Here is a 19,980-nt window from a genome sequence, read left to right as displayed (position 1 = left end):
TTACGAAGCTTCATGCGAGAAGGCTGGTGTTGTAGTATAATGTCTATAAATTCAATTTGTCTGCTGGATTGTCTATCATTTTCAAAGGCCACAAGTTTACAAAGAGGTGACTAAATACACAGCAATAGTTTCTAAGAAAAGCGTCCAATCTTTTCCCTCGGATTACTACCTTATGATGAAAGTTCATTAAACCCGAGACCAGAGAGACATTAATTAGGGGTTTTAGCAAACTGTTCGTAGGGCTGAAAGCCGAGGCCCCTTACGGTGGACCATTATTACAACTGTGTCAAAATCAAGAAAATAGGTGGCATTATGTCTAATAAGGTAATAGTAAGGCAAAAATATAGTGTAAGCTCAATTAATATGCGTTATATACACAATTAACACCCCTTTTAACCTTATACTACAATAACTTTACGAATATATATTCAAATATTTTTCGAAATATACCAATATTTTAATTTAAAAATAGTAAAAATTACTATTTAAATTATATGTAATTTAACCTAATATTTGTAAAGATATTAAAATAGTTATATATTTAAATAGGTAGGTAGTTTTTTTTATTTTAAAAGTTTAAAAGATTAGTTAATTAAATATTGCTTTTATTTTAGTTTTATATATACAAAATATATAAATTTAATAATAATATTTATTTATACGTATATATATATTTAAATAATTTTATTAATATATTTTTTTAAAAAATATAATTAATATTATTTTATAGTTTTAATTAATACGAAAATAATGATATAAGTTATATGTATATATTTTTTAGCTGGCGTGTTATGTTAATATTAAATAAGTTTTATATAAAAAGGTTAGGTTAAATCTTATATAAATAGGTTAGTATGTAATATCTTTTATGATTATTTTAGAATTTTGTATATATATTATATATTATATATTATTTTTATAAAATAAATTAAAAATATTATAAAATAATTTTAATAATTTTTTTTATATTTTAATTAAAATAATAGTATTTTATTTAAACTTTTAGAAAAAATATTTAAAAGGTTATTAATAATATAAATAAGTAATAAGAAAACTTGTATATATTTTGTATAGTATATTGTGTACTTTTCATATTAGCCTTTTTTGGATAAATCTGACCTATTTTCTTGATTTTGGCATAATTGTAATAATGGTCCACTGTACCCCTGGAAGATTTACGTTAGCTCTCGTGCATAGGAGGTATCTTATCGATAAAAGCTATAAAGTACCAAGGTAACCGATAAGAGAATATTATCCAAGGTTGAAGCTGCAACAATAAGAATAGGAACAATTCAGCTTATTCAACTAAATTTCTTGCTGGCGTTACCTTAACTTCAACTACGCAAACAGTACTCTAGATCTAGAAAACAAACCATCCGACACTAAACTGCCCCCCTTAGCTACACCTTTCCGACAACAACCATGAGCTCCAACACCCACCGCGCCGACGAGCGGCGCTTCCTCGACGAGCGCGGCTCCAACGCCGCCCTCGCGCCCAACGGTCTCAACCCCGCCACTATCATGGAGAAAGCCGTACGCGAGCGCATCATCGACAGCTACTTCTGGAAGGAGCAATGTTTTGGCGTCAACGAAGCCGATATCATCGACCGCGTCGTCGACCACGTGTCCTTCATCGGTGGCACCTACGGCGGGAACCAGAAGCCGAGCCCCTTTCTATGCCTGGCCTTCAAATTACTACAATTAGCCCCTGATGATACCGTTCTCGGAGAATATCTACAGTATGGCGGGGACCGCTTCAAGTACCTGCGCGCTCTGGCTTGTTTCTACGTGCGGTTGACGCGACGCGCCGAGGCCGTGTATACGATTCTGGAACCGTTCCTCGAGGACAAGCGGAAGTTACGGCGGAAGGGGCGCGCGGGAACGAGTTTGACATATGTGGATCAGTTCGTTGACGACTTATTGACAAAGGACCGCGTCTGCGCTACGAGTTTGTGGCAGATGCCTAAGCGCGAAGTCCTCGAGGACTTGGAGTTACTGGAGCCGAGGACTAGCCCGCTTGGTGACATTGAGGACTTATTGGAGGATGAGGATGTCGATATGAATGGAGATACTAATGGAGACGCGAGAGCGGATAGTGATGAAGAGGGGTTAATTGAGGAGGGAGAGCAGCTTTCGGATAGGGGGCGTAGGAGATCGACTTCTGGGTCAAGCAGGAGAGGAGACTCGAGGTTCCGTGGTAGAGACCGATCGCGAAGTGGCATGGATGTTGATTCTAGTGGTGAATCTGGTAGGGATGACCGTTGAGAGAATACGACTACGAGGAGTTACGCGATTGGCCCTAGAGACAGGGCCGTACAAATTACTGCGAAATATCACGGCCACTTGACATGCAAATTTGCTCTATATTCATAATATGAGCAGATTGTAAGAGTTCGAAGAGATCTTGTCTTAAAGTCTATGGGGTATTGTATAGATACTCTATACGCTCATCAGCATTCTCTATGACTCCGAATCAGGGAGATGAGAGGTATCGTCTAGTCTAGTATTGAGTTGGTCGGAACTCAAAAGAGGGATTGTTGCAATATACGAGGTGCCAGAACGTCGGCCACAGAGAGCAGTCGCGCATCATCCCAATATTGCCCAACGAGCTGCATCCCTCCAAAGTTTAGCAGTTTTTGCTCCTCCTTTGTTGGATCGACGGGGATATCCATGGGAATACTGATGGCGGGCAATCCTGCAAGGCTAGCTGGAACCGTGAAGACATCGTTCATATAAGAATCCAGGGGCGTTTGCCTCATGACGTCCTCGAGTAAGGGTGGAGTCGTCGGCGCGGTGGGAGACAGAAGAAAATCGACTTGAGCGGGGCCGAATTTGTTTTCTAGCTGTATTGTATCTTCCATTTCACTGAGGTCGAAAGGTTGTTGATCCTCGAGAGGGTTTGATAGTTTGAAGACCCGGTCGAAATCTCTTCTGACAAGACGACGGACTTTCTGGGCTTGTATGAAATAGTTGTCTATGGCCTCTGAGCTGAGCGTGTACGACCCCAGCAAAATGCGACGCTTTACTTCGCTTCCGAAGCCGGTTTCCCTCGTCTTTGCATATAAGATGCCTTCGAAAGAGTCGCTAGCTTGTTCACTATTCCGTTGACCGTAGCGAATGCCATCGTACTTGGCAAGGTTAGATGCTGCCTCGGCCGGTGCTATCACGTAGTATGCAGAAAGTGCATTTTTCGTAGAAGGCAATGATACTGGCACGATACGCCCCCCTAATTCTTCGATCTTTTGGGCTGCCATCAACCAGCCTTGTCGTATGCGCGGGTCGAGCTCCTCGATGTTGTATTCTATCGGGATGCCGAAGGTTAAGCCCTGTATTGTGCCATCTCGGGATGGATCCCACGAGTCGTAGCCTCTTCGCTCCGCCGTGCATCTTTGGCGCACGTGAGAAGGTAGAGACGTTGGGTCATTAGGGTCATGTTCTAGGTGGAGCTTTTGCTCTACGATGGCCGCGCCTATGGGGTCTACGGTTCTAGCAAGTAGTCCGACCGTATCTAGGGAGTTTGCGTAGGGCACGACGCCCCAACGGGACAACATGCCATACGACGGTTTGAACCCCACAGTACCGGTATATGCAGCCGGCATGCGAACAGATCCTCCCGTGTCGGTGCCGAGAGCTAATTCGGCTTCTCCTTTCCTTACGGCAACAGCACTTCCTCCAGAGCTACCTCCAGCTGAGTACTTTTCTAGGCCGCAAACATTATGGATATCCTCAAATGCAGATGTTGTAGAGTGTGTGCCCATGCCAAATTCATCCATACCGGCTTTGGCCGTCACAGCTGCGCCCCTCTGCCTTATTTGTCTGACTATGGTGGCGTCGAAGGGAGTCTTGTTCCCATAGAGAATGTTAGACGCACATGTTGTCGAGAAACCTAGTGCAGAAATATTATCCTTGACTGCGAGGCGGACTGTCTGCCCGTTGCCTTCAATGGGTGGTTCATTTCTAATCGAGGGGTCCGTATTTGCAGTGGCTTGCTGGAGACAGCGGCGCTGCATAATGCCAACCCTCCATTGCGAAGAGATCACCCTACGGGCGGCTCTGATTTGGGAATGCCTAACATATGTAGACATGTGGTCTCAGAGATATTCGACATTCTAAGCTGGTGTTAGTTTTTATATTATTTGGGGGAGTTTGAACTGCGTTACTTGTACAGTGTTTGTTATCGATAAGGTAGTGTATGTATAATGCGGACAGGACGGGTACCTAGACTGGTTCAATACAGGTACTACATACCGTAGATCCGCTATCTTTAACGCTAAGGCAATAGACCCGTATAGAGCTCCAGCTATCACCGGTGACGCATCTTAAAGCTTGGCAGGTACCCGGACGGTCAACGGTCTCTTGACCTATCAGCCTATGAGGTTTTGGAGCTCTTCCGTCTCGTCCCATGTAGGTACCTATTTAGGTACTTACGTAGGTTGCGTTCCGGTACCTGGATGACAATTATTAAACTGACAACTCACATGTACTACCACTAAAACACATCCCCATATCCATACATCAATATATTTACACGGGCACCTATATACCTAAGTTAAGGTTGCCTTTTACATATGTCTATATCATATCCCTGAGGCTTGACGGCTATGGGCATAAATCATATCATTAAATAATCAAAATGATCTCAAGGATTATCCTCGTCGCGTCCCTGGCGACAGTCGTTAGATCCTCTCAGCCTGGAGCTCCTGCGCCGGTCGCTGCTCCGATGAGAGATCTCGAATGGGGACAGATCAATTTCATCCATACTACAGATATCCACGGCTGGCTTGGTGGTCATTTACAAGAGTGAGATACCTGCATAGATATTAGCTAGTTAACCTACTATCGCTGACTTTGTTTACCTCCAGACCGCAATATTCAGCCGACTGGGGTGACTACATTTCATTTACGAGTCATATGAAAAAGAAGGCCGATGAAAAGGGCGTAGATTTACTGGTCATCGATACGGGTGATAGGATCGAAGGAAACGGCTTATACGACGCTTCCAATCCGAAAGGCAAATACTCCTACGACATCTTCGGCGAACAAACTGTTGATGCCCTCTGTACCGGGAATCACGAGTTATACCACGAAGACTCGGTCGCGCGAGAGCACAATACGACCGTTCCGAAATTCAAGCACTCCTATATCGCCTCCAACCTCGATTACATCGAGCCCGAGACCGGCAACCAGATTCCACAGGCCCAGCGCTACATCAAGTTCACTACCAAGAACCTCGGCTACAATGTCGTCGCTTTGGGGTTCCTGTTCAATTTTGATCGTAATGCGAACAACAGCGTCGTACAACCTGTCGAAGAGACTATGAAGGAGGAATGGTTCCAGAACGCTATAAGAGAAAAGCCCGATCTATTCCTCGTTGTTGGCCACGTCGGCTTGCGCATGAAGGAATTCGAGCAGATCTTCAAAGTTATCAGAGACCAGAACTGGTACACTCCTATCGCATTCCTTGGTGGTCACGCCCACGTACGAGATGCGAGGAAGTTTGATGACAAGGCATACGCAATTGCCAGCGGTCGATATTTCGAAACTATCGGGTTCTTGTCTATCGACGGCATCAAGAAGAAGAGCGGAAGCGGTCCTTCGACCGAAGCAGCAACCGTCACCTTCAAGAGGCGCTACATCGACAACAACCTATTCGGTCTACACTACCACACCGGCCTAAACGAAACTACTTTCCCTACCGAACACGGCCGCAATGTCTCTAGACTCATCGCCGAGGGTCGCAAAACCCTCAACCTCGACGACTCATTCGGTTGTGCTCCGCAAGACCTGTGGATGAGCCGTTCTCCCTACCCTAGCGACTCTAGCATATTTAGCTGGCTCGAGACGCAAGTCATCCCCGGCACCATCGTCAACGAAGAGAGGAAGGACGTCCCGCGCCTGGCTATTGTCAACACGGGGGCTATTCGTTTTGATATCTTCAAGGGCGCGTTCACCAAGGACTCAACGTACCTTATTTCGCCCTTCATCAGCAGGTTCAACTACATTCCCGACGTGCCCTACACCATCGCTAGCAAGGTCCTCGAACTACTTAATAGCGGCGGTCAGGTATTTAGCGGCGCCCTCGACACCAAGTATCTGACAATCCCTGAGCAAGTAGTTCCGCACAGTCCGTTCTTTGAGATGGCGTCCGTAGCAACCGACGATGAAAGCAAACTCTCATTATTCATAGAGGAAGACACCCTGCAAAAACCGCTATCAGCCGCCAACCGCTTGTCTAAACAAGATGAGGGCAAAGGCGACGGCGACGACCCCGAGCTAGTAGGTGGCTATACAACGCGCGACGACCTAGGCGACGACGGTGATGATGCCGTACACTCGCCCATCAAGTTCTACGCCGTGCCCAACTGCATCCAATCTAAGATCTCGTTCCCCACCCCCGGTAACGACACAATACCTGCCCCGGACCCCGAAACCGTAGATCTGGTCTTCATCGACTACGTCCAGCCGTGGGTCATCACCGCGCTTAAATTCAGCGGTGGCGATTACAGCATCAGCGATGTTAAGGTATACTCGAACAGCACCCTGACGGATCTTATTGCGGGGTGGGTGAAAGAGCATTGGGAGAAGAATTGTTAGACTGATATGGAAATGTGAGAATGATATGATACGATACGATACAGCTTTGGGTTTCACTTTGGATTTCAGATTGCGTAGGTACTTGGTATTATTTATTTAGCTAGACATGGTTGGGTTTCGGTTCTGGGTTTGGATAGTTCGCTACATAACTGCGACTTTTAACAGGAATAAATACAATGAATAAATAATAAATGTCAAAGGACTTGAGAACGAGCTGAGATTGCTCATGTGGCAGAACACAAGTAGAGGAGTTCGTCTAACCTAGTTACCCCTAACTAGTAGTAATAGTCTTCTACAGTAAGAGGTATTTAAGGTAAGCAAGTAAACAGGTAATCCGCTACTAAATAAGGTATTGTATAACGATCTCCAAGTCTACCTTGACGCTAGCCATGTCATGATATTCTCCTAAAACAAAAACCGCTTTTGCAAAATCTAGTAATCGGGCCCCAAACCCAATAGCACATGCCTCTAGAGGTACTTCATTACCAGTACAATTCCCCACCGTCTCACAACAATTCATATAGGGTAACTAACTTAAGGAAGAAAGTAGAGCTGGGGTTGTTTAGTTGGTTAAGAAAAAAAAATCAATATTGAACGACGCTGGTGACAAACCAGAGAATGACTGGCATAGTGAGGATGAGCGTGGGGATGGCGAGGAATCCAATTCTTTCGCTGAGAGACAGGTGGAACCATATTCTGCAATATCTCGCCAGCATTTCCAACCACATCAGAGTTAATGGCCTGCGGGGCACTACCATTATGCCCTGCTCGACATCAGGGAGCGCTCGTATAATACCTTGCTCGGCATTAGGGGGTTGGTTCACATAAGGAACTGGCGGCTGGTTTGCGACACCTCTCTGTATCGGCTGGAGTTCTATATAGGGTTCCTGCTGGTACGCCGGCGGAGGCTCAAGCCCATGTCGTGCTTGCTGTCCCGGTGGCTGTCCCGGTACTATTGCAAGATCTAATTCCTGTTCGAAAAATGGCATCTCTTGGAAAACAGCTATCCAGTCCGCAGGTAGTGCCATGTTATCAGTCACGCCCTCTGTTTGCAGTTCCTGCTCAGGCGTCGATGTATCGGTACCATTTGAGTGTTCTTCCTCGCGCGAATTAGAGGTGTGAGCTTCGCGGCAGCGGTCGGCAGCTGACTCGTCAACTAAAGTCTCGGCAGACCCTAGTGAGTGATCGTTAGGTGGTTGATATTGATTATTTGTTACCGGATTTGGAAGGGATACATAGGCCCCCAATGCAGGACTAGTAGTGGATTCTCCAGTGGAACTAGAGGCTCCAGAATGAACTGGGGTTCTCGTAGGACTTGTGTTCTCTGTGTCATTAAGGGGTGTCGAAGGTGATGACGCTTCCGTAACGACCACATTCGGTGTTGACACATGTTCATCCACCGTAACCAAATGATTGGGAACGTCGAAGGCAGAGCATGCAACAGGAATGTTTCTCTTTCTATTGTTATTACTGCCCTGACGAACGGCGGTGAGGTTTTTAGTCATAGAACGTGTAGTTTCGATATCAGACCATCGGATATGACCACTAGGTGCTTGAGTAGAAATACCAACACTTTCTCTCACGCCCTCTCCAATAGCTAAAACAGTACCGCTAGTACGGCCATATATATTAGCTTGAACACCATCAATAGACACATTGGGGTCGCTGATGATATAGCTGTCATTGCTGTTGAATGGAGTGGTCTGAGTTGCAGCGTCAGTGGTGGTGATAAAGAATGCGTAAGCTTTACGAATAATCGACTTCATCAACCCGTAGAACGAGATATCCCTTGATTGACCGCGCGCATTACTGTTCACAAGCCTATTATCTTCTGCATGAACAGTATAGCTTGACGCTCCGTTGGCAAACACGACCGTCTCTACAGACGAAAGCGAGTCTGATCTATCGCGGCTATGACACAATTCACTGTTAGCTTAGGGGACAACCACGATGATTTTGGGGACGGAACAGAACGAACAGCGAGGGTGAGGGCGAATCGATAAATTCAAAGCGGTTTCGTTGTTTGCTGTATCGATATGGCCCGTGATATTCGCTTGATTCGTCTTTTCTTGCATACTTGCTCAAAAATGTTATCACCCCAAGGGGAATTTGTCCAGCTAGCAGCTTAAGAAGCTGGGACCAAACCAGCGCTGGGCTTAGTGGCTGTTGTGCAGTAGTAGATTGACCCAAGAGATGTTCATGATACCGATTCTGCTGCTCAGCTGTAGCTAAAGTTCCGGCCCCTCTGGTCATATCTTGACGGTTGCGAAGATGCCGAGCCCATCGCTCTTCCATAGATAGACCATCGAAAGCATTGTGGGGAGAGGGTGGAGGAGTGGGTGGCGGCGAGAAAGGCATCGCGCGTCCAATTTGCCCTCGAATACGCTAATGGCTATGCTATTTTACTTGGATTGGGTGTATAAAGGGGTATTTGATATATTAATGAATGAAATGCTGGAAGCCGTAACGAAAGACCCAAGAAAGATGCCGAAATGTGGTTGACGATGCTCTCTCTGATACCTCTTTAATCTGAACTTGGAAAAGTTGTTCAAATAAGTATAGCAAGAAGAAATGGGTAAGTACCTAGGTAGGTTACCTATTGGATCTGGTCGAGTAGCTTCCGCCTTCTCCTTTCTATGAGCTCTTGTTGCACTTCCTCTAGCGTGGGCAACTCCCACCCTTTACCATCTCCTACATCACCAGGTAGTGACTCCCATCCTGGGGGAGGTTCTGCCTTCCCTCGCTTTAATAGCTCCTCAAACGCCTCACGCTCCTTCTCGGCCTCATATTCGAGTAATGCATCGTCTTCTTCGTCGGGTGCATACCCGTAATATTTGGCGTCAACTGCTTTCCTTAGGTCCTCGCGAGATTCTAATGGCTTCTCCGAGTCTTGCAGCTTCTTCTGCGCAGCAGCCTCGAGCAGCTCTTTCACACCAGGTAATTCCTTCGCTCGCCCGAAATACCTATACCCTTTGCCTCCTCCTGGTATTTCCCTACCCATTTCATCGTAGACTTTGCCGCCGCCACGCATATAATTAGGGCCTCCTAAATTGCGTATTTGTACCTCCCACATGTGTTTCTCTCGCATAAGCTTATTTATTTCGTCATTGAGATCTCGGATCTGGTAGTCGCTGAGAGATGTCTCCTGTATTCGGGACATTTTCCGGCTGATTTCCTTGAGTGTTTGGCCTCTCCATTTCTCGCAAGCTGGAATCGAATCTACTTCTGTAATAACCTTGGGTCGCCGCGCTCGTCCCGCATCGATAATACCTAAATCCGCAGCTTGCGCCTCGCGGAAGCGAAAGAGCATCGACTGGGCTTTCTCCGAGTTACGCGCCTGTTTAAGGGTTAATTCTGGAATTCATCAACGAGAAAGATATATAAAATCGCATTTACTTACCATCTTGACTGTTATATCTTATGCAATTAGATCTTGGTATAGTTGGCCTGTAGATAAATTGCTAGTTACTTGAGAAAAGGTGGAATCTAGATATTTGTAGGTAGGTATTTATTGGGCACAGATGAGCACAGTGAAATTTCTCAGCCTCGTTTCCATTAAGGCTGATGACCCACATCATGGTGGAGACATCACAGCTGGTGTTGGTCTGCTCAGCCAATCATAGTGCTATAAAACGCGACGCGACCTTTCACAGCTCAGTGCACAGGGCTCTTTCTATTAATTAAAAGTACCTAGGTATCACTACGTATATCTATCTTGCGCTTTCAGCATGAACGCTCTGACTTCTAACCATTTCATCTTTTTTTCTAATAGACGCAAAAATACTGTTATTTATGTTGTCTGAATCTATTACTACATCCAAGTTGTTGATTGATATAGTTACATTATCGGATCTTTAACTATTATCTTATTAAGGAAATCATCTACATGCGCACTCAGAACAGCTTCTCGCAAGTTAAGTGTGCGATGGTCAGCTGTGCTTCATAATGGCAATCTAATATCACACATTTCCTATTTGCTACTTCATCGATATCACTTGATATTTTCGCTATTTTCTTTTTTGAACGCGCGTGGTTTTCTCAGTCATCTTAATGGCCTGATTCTTCTATGGAGTTTATGTCGACTTAAGTGGACAAGTGTCTAGCCTCGACCTACAAGCAATTCCCAACGATGTCTTTACATGAATTTAGTTCATAGCCTAGCAGTGAAGAAACTCGTCACAAAGACTGTTGGAGCCGTAGGACCTTCTCTTAGGCCTATGGCGAATGACAATACTCAAGAACAGAAATCTGAGCTAGGAGATACATGCCTTTAGCACGGCATCGGCTTCCCATCTCTAGGACCACTCAGTATTTTCAGACATTCAAGCACGGGGGCAATGACGACAAATAGCACATGGTGAGAATGACGTACATTCGATGAAGTCCATAGTTTTCAATCGGAGCCTTGCTGGGTGTCTGGAGGACTGCTTAATCTGACGATGATGGGTTAGTCTATCGTTGACGTTAATAGGTTCTCCTTTTTTTCTTTTTCTTAGCTGCAACTAGCAGCGATACAACTTAAGAATGCCCGGTGATGACCAATTCCAAAAAGCCAAATTTGCAGGCAGCCTGAACGAACCCTGTTTTCGTCATCGTGCGGAAATAGGGCGAGGGAATGGTTGTCAATGAGAACTTGAGAGCTAATCTGAGGGTATATATGTTGAACACTATCATTTCACTGCGCGTCTCAGTATACTCAATTATATTAAATATTCCAAATACTAAAACTAGGAAGTCCTAGTTACCAGTGGAAGGAGACGGTTAGGATATAGGCCAAGGATCGTTGTTGGGGATTAATAAGAAAAAGGATATGAAATACTAGAAGGCCTGTTTCTCTACAACTTCAAGATCTACTACGAGGTAGAGTACCCAAGTAGGGGAGCACATCTAACAAAGTGTACACTGGCAGATATTTCTAAGTTCTCTCTAAGATCATCGTTAATTATTATTCGAGGCCACTCATCTGTTAACCCCCGGCAGAGGTTGCTGAATGTTTAGCTTAATATATGGCGCATTTGCCATTGAGTTGGCCTACCATGTTCATGCCCACCCCGGTATACGCAGTATATGATTTACCTCTTGTGCAGACGAATAGACTGCCTCGTGAAGACTTCGGTCCATATGTCTAGTTTCTATGTTCCTTTTCCCTTCTGTCTGCCTCAACCTGTTCGATCTGCCATACCATATCATACCCCGAGTATAAGGGGCCTAGTGCTAGGTATCTATGACGATGAATAGGGCACACCCAGAAACGGTACTCCGGGAGACTAAATAAGAAGTCTTCTCCGTTCCTGCCGATGGGACTAAAGACTCTTAGTATGGCCCTGTTAGCGATGTTAGTGTTGAGAAGTCCTAAGACATTGGAGGCTTCACGCAAGGCCGGGCAATCCATAGGGGCAATAAGTTGACCGTTCGGACTTGGCCCGAGATAACGCGTCGGACAGAGCCATCCTTCGTGGTTGTAGCCCCCACGTACTGGGTCCTCGGTGCCAGGTTCAACTACTACGCAAGCTTCTGTGGATCGCCCAGTTATTATGCAGTCCCAGCAGGTGTAGATAAGGGTATACGACCAGCACATTGTGTCGTTTGTTCGGCTTTTGTTGGCTTAGTCCAAAGATGATGGTGGTTATAGTTGAGGGAGCAAAATAGATAGCTGCTTAGGTAGTCGAGGAGTTGGTTTATAAATTACCGATTATTGATGATTAGGGTTGTACCACTATGTGACTTTGTAGGTCGGCTAAGGTGAATTGTCATAGCATAATTTGGTACTACCACGGATGCAATATTAATATACTTGTGATTCAAATACCGATCCCATCTTACGATCTAGTAGCTACATTAATAGGTGCTATTCGGATAGCATCTTCAAAAGAGATGAGGTAGGTGTTGTCTCTTTCCTGGTCTCACAACAAATACATAATAGCTAATGTAAATTGTAGCCTTGAGTCTCCCATTTAGCCTGTGCCGCAACTATTAACTTGCCTACTACGAATTAGATTTGGTCATTACAAGAAGCAAACCAGCCAGCACTATATCCTTAGATAGTGGCACCGGTAATAATGCCAGCTAATAAAACTAGTGGCGTAAAATTAACTGTAACAGCTATCTATGTCAAAATACAGCTCGAGGATGATAGATAATTCAAGGGGTTGATAATACACAGTCAATACGCATGTACATTCTCACCAGTAAATTCCCATATGCGTTAGAAAATCAATATCGTATAACTTCCATGAACGGAATTTTATTAGCCGTTCATCACTAACAGCTTCTGACTAGATAGATCAACCCATCCTCTCTCTCAAAGGAAGAGGTGTTACTCTATATCAGACCGTTTTTATTGTGTCATGGTGATGCATCCACCATCCCCCCCATAACTCCTCCGAGCCCCTGGGTAATCGTATGGCTTAAAGCGCACATCACGTACCGTGCCCCATACCACTCGTTCCGCAAGTACATAATTACATATGTACCTAGTCAATCACGGGCCCCATAATTACATCAGTTGAATTTCATTCGTATCTGCCTTAGTGCCCATATATCTAAGACACCTACATCCCATCACATCGTAATATTCACTGCCTCTTCTTTTCCGAAGTGGTCGCAGGCTTGCTATATAACCAGAGAGCGCAGAAGCCCAACCATCCAGTAACAGTGACACTAATACCTGCGATCCAGGGCCAGGCGCCGCTGATGACGTAGCTGCGGGGCCATTCATCGTGGGCGAAGTGCCGGACCGAAACAGTGTTCTTCTCCTCGACGTTGCTGTAGAAAGGACGCTTGTAGTTGACCTTGAAGTTGAAGATACCGTGTTGGTCCGGCAGCTTGAATGATACTGAATATGTTGTGCTATCCTCGGATGAGATAGTGGGGTTTAGCTGGAGACGGTGGAAGGGGGATAGCATGCTAAATTCTAGCTGCAGGTCGTCGTTGTCCGGGACGGTAAAGGGTGTATACTTGTCCCAGGAGTACTCAGAGAGGGAGATAGAGTAGGTCTTGTTAATGTTAGTAAGGGGAAGCTACCTTAGAGGTCTAGAAGGAAACGTACCACGTCGTTCTTAATACGGTAGATTTTAGGGTTGCTGGCGTTGCTCTGGCCAACCTCGTTTAGGTGGTGCTCAATCCAGTTTACTCTTAGGACGCCAATCTCCTTGAAGGTCCAGCCCGCTACTCGCTTGGCGAATTCGCGATTGACAGTGCCAACCTCCTTCTTCTCGTCCACCTTCTTTACCTTAGCATCGAACCACTTGTCGCTCAACATCTCTGCGGAACCAATAACTGCGAACCGAGCCGAGTTGCGAGCTTGGAAGGTGCTCACAAGGGAGAGCTGGGAGCCGCTTGCGAAGAGCTCGTCAATGACTTCGGCTTGCTCTTTCGGATTGTAGCTGTAAGATGTGGAGGGAGCGCGCAGGATCGGCGTAAGGAGGGCACCTGAGCCGAGGGTCTGGCCTGTTCCGCTTGGGAAGGCGATGACCCCTCCGTCCGCAGAGACCGGGCTGAAGAAATCCTTAATATCCGGACGAAGAGGTCCCGGGGGCGGAAGCAAGAGCACGTCGTGCTTCTCTGGGGCAGACAACACATCGTAGTTGAAATGGTCAACAACAAGACCCTGTCGATCGGAAGGTAGGTGAATATCTAATTCGAGAAGTAGAGAGACAATAGATGTCGGGGCTGGTTGAGAAGCTGAGAGAGCTAGGAGGATGTTGCCATTTGCATTGATAAAATCAAGGAGGATCTTAGGTGTTAAGTTTGGGCCGAGTCCTTTCGCTCTGTCAGTCAATCATATTCCTTAAAAACACCATAGTGCGGTTGCTATGCAACAAGTATACCTTTTGACTTAGTCGGGAGGAATAGAACATGGTCGTAAGACTTCTCGCCTAGGTGGAATAAGCTTAGACCTTCGCTCTTGGGAGTTTCGTAGTTAATCTGAAATCCTCGACCTATTATAAATATTATGTTAGCATAAATGATGTGATAAAGTATTTACTTGAAGTATTAGCTTTGCTTACCCTCTAAATCACCTAGGAATTTAGAGTAGCCTTCCTTCTCAGCAACATCCTCGAGGAGGACCAGCAACCTATTCCCGCTAGAGCTGATCGCATGGGCGAGGGCGACAAAGAAGAGGACGACGAAGGATATTAACGACTTCATCTCGGCGGTATCTCAATGATCAATTGACTTCAAGGAGAACAGGAGAAGAAGAAAAGGAGTGCGACAGCAGAAATACCGCCGCGCATGGGACCTATATTTGTTAAATGTTTAGTTTTACTTTTATAAGTTTTGGATCGGACCAGCTGTCTGTACTTTGCTGCCGGATTTTTGGAGGTCTGGTATACGTAGCCCGTACCTGCCAAGCTCTAAATGAACATGGGTGCACAATTACGTCGTCCTATCAGTGCACTCCATAGCACCGGCAGAGAACACTCCGATTTTCCGAGTACCTAAGGTAACGTCTTTATAGATAGGTATCAATGTACATATGTACATTAGGTAAGCATTTTATTGTTCTCACTCAGGTTTGAGTCATTAGCAACACCCAAAATCCTAATAATTAACTTCACTTTGTGATTGGATACAATTATATTCAAAAAAGAAAAAAAAATACTATGTAGAATTGTAGATACGGTTTTTTATTTTTTAAATGGAGGCCGGCCCTTCCCGCAAACGCTTACGGCGGAGTACACGAAGTTGCTATCAATGTACGCATAACCACCTTGAATTATATCTGACTCTCATAATATGTTGACATATCATACCAGGTAGAAAGCGTAAAGTGAAATGTCAGCTCATTGATGAGAAGGTTGATACTTGTGCTGAATGCGTCAAGAGTGGGACGCAATGTATTATTCAACCGCCTGAGGCAGAGTTGAGCAACGAAGGCTCTCCTATTTTCGTTGATAAGGAGAGACAAGAAGCAAGACTCGAACGGATCGAATCTCTCTTAAAAAGGTTGATCGAGGCGCAAGAACAACCTCGACCGGCTCAGGCTTCATTTGAATGCGAATCTATAGCTCCAGCCTCTCTTTGGAATGATTTTGTAAGTTTTATCTAGCAGTTTCAATTGAAAGGCCCAAATCCTTAGACGATGTCAGTTGCTTCAATCAACGGCCGGCGGAACTTTTCCTCTCATCGACGATAATATCCTCCCCACCCATCAATTGGAAAACACATCAGATGAGAAGCAACTACTTGTAGCCCTTCTTCCGTCTGTGCAGGATGCAGTTACTATAGCCACAAACAGCACTGCTTGGCTATGGGGAGCAGAAACACCGCTTGGGAGTGTCCTTAGGCCAAACGATACGCTCCAGCTCTTAGACGTAGCCGCTATTTCGAACGGTAGTGCTATGCATGTTGCTAAAATACTGCTCTTATTTGCATTATACATGCAACAACTCCCGTCACGTTTTAACGTACAATTCTTAGGATCCGAAAACGTCGAAAAGACTATTGAATTGATCGTAGACCGAGTCAAACTATTCGTCATATCTCACGAAGACGAAGCTTCTTCGTTAGACGGCATAGAATGTCTCACTTTACTAAGCTCAATTTATCTTAACGATGGCGCAATTCGGAAAGCGTGGATGATCTTTAGAAGAGTTCTCGATATTGCCAGATTAAAGGGGTTTCAAAATAGCTTCTCCCTTTCCGCTCGCAGCTCATCTCGTAGCGAATTAGCCCTTCAACGGCGACTATGGCTTTCGACCATCTGCGGCGATTGCTACTGCAGTCTTCTCATCGGCCTTGAGCCTGGACTTGGTACAGCACCCTTTGGTCCTGACGACGATACCTGGGTGGATCCGCTTGCTGATGAAGACGCTAATGTCCAACGCCGTATTTGCATAAGTGTGTCGCGTATTGCGCAGAGGAATGCCGTTGGTCTTGGCGGAGACCATAGTATCCTTTGGGAAATAGATGAGGCACTGAACACATTACAAGACTCGATGCCTGCTTCTTGGTGGAGAGCCCCGTTATTCCGTCAGGATAGATCTCTTGACTCAGCCAGGGAGCCAAACCGCCTTATATGCCAGCTGTGGTTTTATCAAGCGCGAACATTTGCGCACTTACCTATCGCGTTTGGAAAAGCTACAAATGACTCGCTGAATAGCCTCGAAAGCTGTATAGAGGCATCCAGGTTTACAATTCATCGATACCTTGGATTGCAGCACATCAAAGACCAATTATCTCGTTGCAGAACCGTCGAGCAGTCTGCCTTTCTTGCTGCTGTGGTTCTTCTCCTCGCTAAAGTACAGCTCCAATATCTTGAAAAGCGTTCGGCAGCTTCCAGATACGATTCAGATCGGGCTCTGATTGAGCAAGTCATTAGCTCTTTCGAGGTTTCTAAAGAAACGGGAAGTAGGGAACGTGTAGCAAAGCAAATCTACGAGATCCTCTCCACCATGCTGGATATAATTATTAGCTCAGAGAATACCTTGTTCATGACGAGCTACTCCGGTCCTAACACCCCCTCGACACTTGGATTGTCTTTCGATCCTAACATCGTTGGGAATACTGAGGATACTTCCAGTACGTTTAAGTCTGGAATGGAAGATATAATTGCGTCTTCGATCCAACCAGCGCTTGACGTAGAAAGCCCAGCTTCGCACCTGATGAATCTATTATTTACGAAGTCTGACATAGCAAAACCCCTCAGAAATCACCACATGTAGCACTTACCGTTGGTGATTTAATAGATCAGACTATCCTTCAATGACACACTTCATAGAAATTACAGCATTGACAGTTGGTTTTCTACGGAGCAGCTAAATTTAATCTTTGCTTATGGCGCCAACTCGAAGGCATGAGACTAAAAATACAACAAGTATACAAGCCTTTAAATAACATCTACATCTATTGAGGGTTAGTGCCATTTCCCCGTAACTCCAAATCCTCTAATAACTCCCTCCCTTTTCTCGCTATACGCGTATTTTCAATGCTGGAGTCTTCCCCCTGACCATCAATAGCAAGATATGTCATAAATGCAGCCAATGTTTCAACTCTGACACTCAGATTCTCGCCTAACACTCCAGCGATTATGCCAGGAACCATCATCCCCTTAGTTACAACGGCTCCCGGCCTAACCATGAAAGTCTTCCATATGGTAGTGTGGTTCTCTGCGAATGCGAGGGTTTTAGTCTCGAGCCGGCCCTAGAAAGGTCAGACATGGAAAAGGCTTGACAGGTTGGACTCTGCATACCTTCATCTTGCGCGCTTCTTCCAGAAAGCATAACTTCTCTTCTTGGTTCTGACGGACGAATTTACCGCTTAGATGGACGTATTTAAAAAGGGGTCTATCGGGCTTCGTTTCCAGCACTCGTCCCATGCTTTCTACGAAGGCCAGGGGGTACTCCAAGTCAGGGGGTATGTTCCCTGTATTGGTTCCCATGTTCCTATAGGAACCGTATAAGTAGATAAATCATGTGTGCTCACTCTTTACGCTAAACTTACCAAAGCATACCTACAGCATCCGAGTGCGCCTGTAATATGTCTTCTGGCCATTTTAAGAAGTCTTTGATTATAACACATTCGAGCTTCGGGTGGCCAGATATGTCGGCAGGTAGATCCCGACGTACGAACGCGATTACGCTCGAGATGTCTGGGTGAGCGAGGCAGTGAAGGAGGACTTCACTTCCAATGGACCCGCTCGCGCCGACGATGAGGATCTTCATAATGGCGAAAAGGCTAAAGTTGATAATGAAGAGTAGGGAAACCAACGGATGGAAGTATGTGTCTGAAAAGCAAGACTTGGAGATTTACGCATACATATCGCGAAAATATATATGATTATAGTTGTCGCCCGAGTCGGCCGAGAAGGATGAGAACGTCGTCATCTACCAAACACTAGAGCTAGCGAAGTTTAAAATGAACTAGGGTGACTTGTTATTATTTTATAATAGAAAACAATAACACGCTGTTTTTATTTCTTCTTTTGAGGACGTCTGGTAAGTTAGTTGTATATCGAATCGGGTTGGACACTACCATCCTATTTACAAGGTACATATAGCTCTAGGTGAGATCATCAGGCATTTATGACGGTAAGACTAATGTATGATACAAAGGTGAGGATTAAAAAATAGGTATAAATAAATTCAAATTCTAGAAATATCAATAATGGTAGTAAATATGTACCACGTATGTCTCACATGAGAGTTGTGATGCTGGTGTAAACGGTCTTATACTTGGATGTACATGTAGTTATACCTACCTACCTAGGTACATAGGTAGGTACATCCATGTATCTGACTTAAAGAGGTTATGTACTTAAACACTTATATAAGCATAGACCACTTATGTCATTCTCGCAGGTCCAATCGCATCGGAGCTCATAACCTCATGTACCTAAACCTTTAAAACTACCTGTAGCATCGCCGGCCACTCTCAAAATCAGAGGTCAATTAAACCATCATTCAACCCACATCATGTATGTCCGCCTACCCACCTAATTAATACCTTATACTCACCTCTAAATTCTACCACTAATATTCCTCCATACGCTTCTACTAACAAACATTATCGTCAGATAGAGAGCAAAATGTCCGCCCCAACACCAGCCTTCTTCGCCGGCCCCCTACGATACTGCCGCTGGGCCGCCCGCGAGCGCCCCGCATACTTCTGGTCCGTCGTTATCGGCGCCGCTGGCCCCCTAATGCTGGCTACCGTCCCGCCCGCTATGAAGCGCTTGGGTTACGAGCGCACCCCGCCGATTCCGTTGACGTATCCTAGTACGTACTACCTGCTACTCAAATACCTACCTACCTGGGTCTTTGGAGAATAGAGATAGAGATAGGGTCTGATAAAGGGGGAGAAGAGAGGGGAGGTATAGATATTGAAGAAAATGCTAACGAACACCCGCAGTTCCTACCGGCCCGCGAAAGACATTAACCGGCTACGACGACTGAGCGCTATATCTATTAAGTATCTCTGGAGAACATACCTAGCAATGTGGCATAGGAGCATGGTCGTGGATCGATAGGCGGATTCTGCATGTATATATATATCAAAATCACACCCCAAGCACCTCAAGTCGTCGGATCTCGGAGCAAAGTATGAAGACGGGACTATACGAAAAGGCCTCGGGGGACATATTAAATGCTACCGCATACAAGAAGAATGTCTCTTCAAGTCTCACCAAAACCAACCAATCAAGTCAAAAAAAAAATATCATTCAGTTCAGTTCATTTTATTTTCGCACGACTAGTACCGTGTATTCATCATCTATTCGTTCACTCATTGGTTATCTGCGTCTAACCCGTCCGATCTAAGCGAATTATCCATATCATCTATCCTGGAGTCTGGGCTACCTAACAGAACAACCCTCCGCCCGCTGTATATCAAGAGTGCTAAAATCTCAAGCAAACGCCCGTCTATGCACCGATGCTTTGCGACCGC

The 19,980-nt window shown here is 45.2% G+C and overlaps 6 protein-coding genes across 6 annotated transcripts; 2 read left to right on the top strand and 4 right to left on the bottom strand.

The window, feature by feature from the left end:
• Window positions 1-1,422: 1,422 nt before the first annotated feature.
• On the top strand, window positions 1,423-2,265 carry GL218_02886 (Pre-mRNA-splicing factor 38A; the record flags this gene model as incomplete). The annotated part of the gene is made up of 1 exon (XM_033579426.1): window positions 1,423-2,265. One exon carries the CDS (start codon window positions 1,423-1,425, stop codon window positions 2,263-2,265), a length of 843 nt encoding a protein of 280 aa, XP_033437400.1.
• A 257-nt stretch (window positions 2,266-2,522) lies between these two features.
• On the bottom strand, window positions 2,523-4,085 carry GL218_02885 (Glutamyl-tRNA(Gln) amidotransferase subunit A, mitochondrial; the record flags this gene model as incomplete). Its single annotated transcript, XM_033579425.1, has 1 exon — window positions 2,523-4,085. One exon carries the CDS (start codon window positions 4,083-4,085, stop codon window positions 2,523-2,525), a length of 1,563 nt encoding a protein of 520 aa, XP_033437403.1.
• A 548-nt stretch (window positions 4,086-4,633) lies between these two features.
• GL218_02884 (uncharacterized protein) lies at window positions 4,634-6,594 on the top strand (the record flags this gene model as incomplete). Its single annotated transcript, XM_033579424.1, has 2 exons — window positions 4,634-4,800; window positions 4,863-6,594. 2 exons carry the CDS (start codon window positions 4,634-4,636, stop codon window positions 6,592-6,594), a joined length of 1,899 nt encoding a protein of 632 aa, XP_033437402.1.
• A 2,596-nt stretch (window positions 6,595-9,190) lies between these two features.
• GL218_02883 (Pre-mRNA-splicing factor ISY1) lies at window positions 9,191-9,997 on the bottom strand (the record flags this gene model as incomplete). Its single annotated transcript, XM_033579423.1, has 2 exons — window positions 9,191-9,931; window positions 9,995-9,997. 2 exons carry the CDS (start codon window positions 9,995-9,997, stop codon window positions 9,191-9,193), a joined length of 744 nt encoding a protein of 247 aa, XP_033437414.1.
• Window positions 9,998-13,169: 3,172 nt separating this feature from the next.
• GL218_02882 (Dolichyl-diphosphooligosaccharide-protein glycosyltransferase subunit wbp1) lies at window positions 13,170-14,745 on the bottom strand (the record flags this gene model as incomplete). The annotated part of the gene is made up of 4 exons (XM_033579422.1): window positions 13,170-13,589; window positions 13,643-14,355; window positions 14,424-14,534; window positions 14,604-14,745. 4 exons carry the CDS (start codon window positions 14,743-14,745, stop codon window positions 13,170-13,172), a joined length of 1,386 nt encoding a protein of 461 aa, XP_033437407.1.
• A 2,697-nt stretch (window positions 14,746-17,442) lies between these two features.
• GL218_02881 (uncharacterized protein) lies at window positions 17,443-18,260 on the bottom strand (the record flags this gene model as incomplete). Its single annotated transcript, XM_033579421.1, has 3 exons — window positions 17,443-17,739; window positions 17,789-17,981; window positions 18,040-18,260. The coding sequence occupies 3 exons, from the start codon at window positions 18,258-18,260 to the stop codon at window positions 17,443-17,445; spliced, it is 711 nt and encodes a 236-aa protein (XP_033437415.1).
• Between the last annotated feature and the right edge of the window lie 1,720 nt (window positions 18,261-19,980).

The sequence above is a fragment of the Daldinia childiae genome (assembly GCF_008694065.1).
Source record: "Daldinia childiae strain JS-1345 chromosome Unknown Scaffold3, whole genome shotgun sequence".
In the NCBI taxonomy this organism is placed as follows: domain Eukaryota; kingdom Fungi; phylum Ascomycota; class Sordariomycetes; order Xylariales; family Hypoxylaceae; genus Daldinia; species Daldinia childiae.
This window is presented reverse-complemented; position numbering and strand designations above follow the sequence as displayed.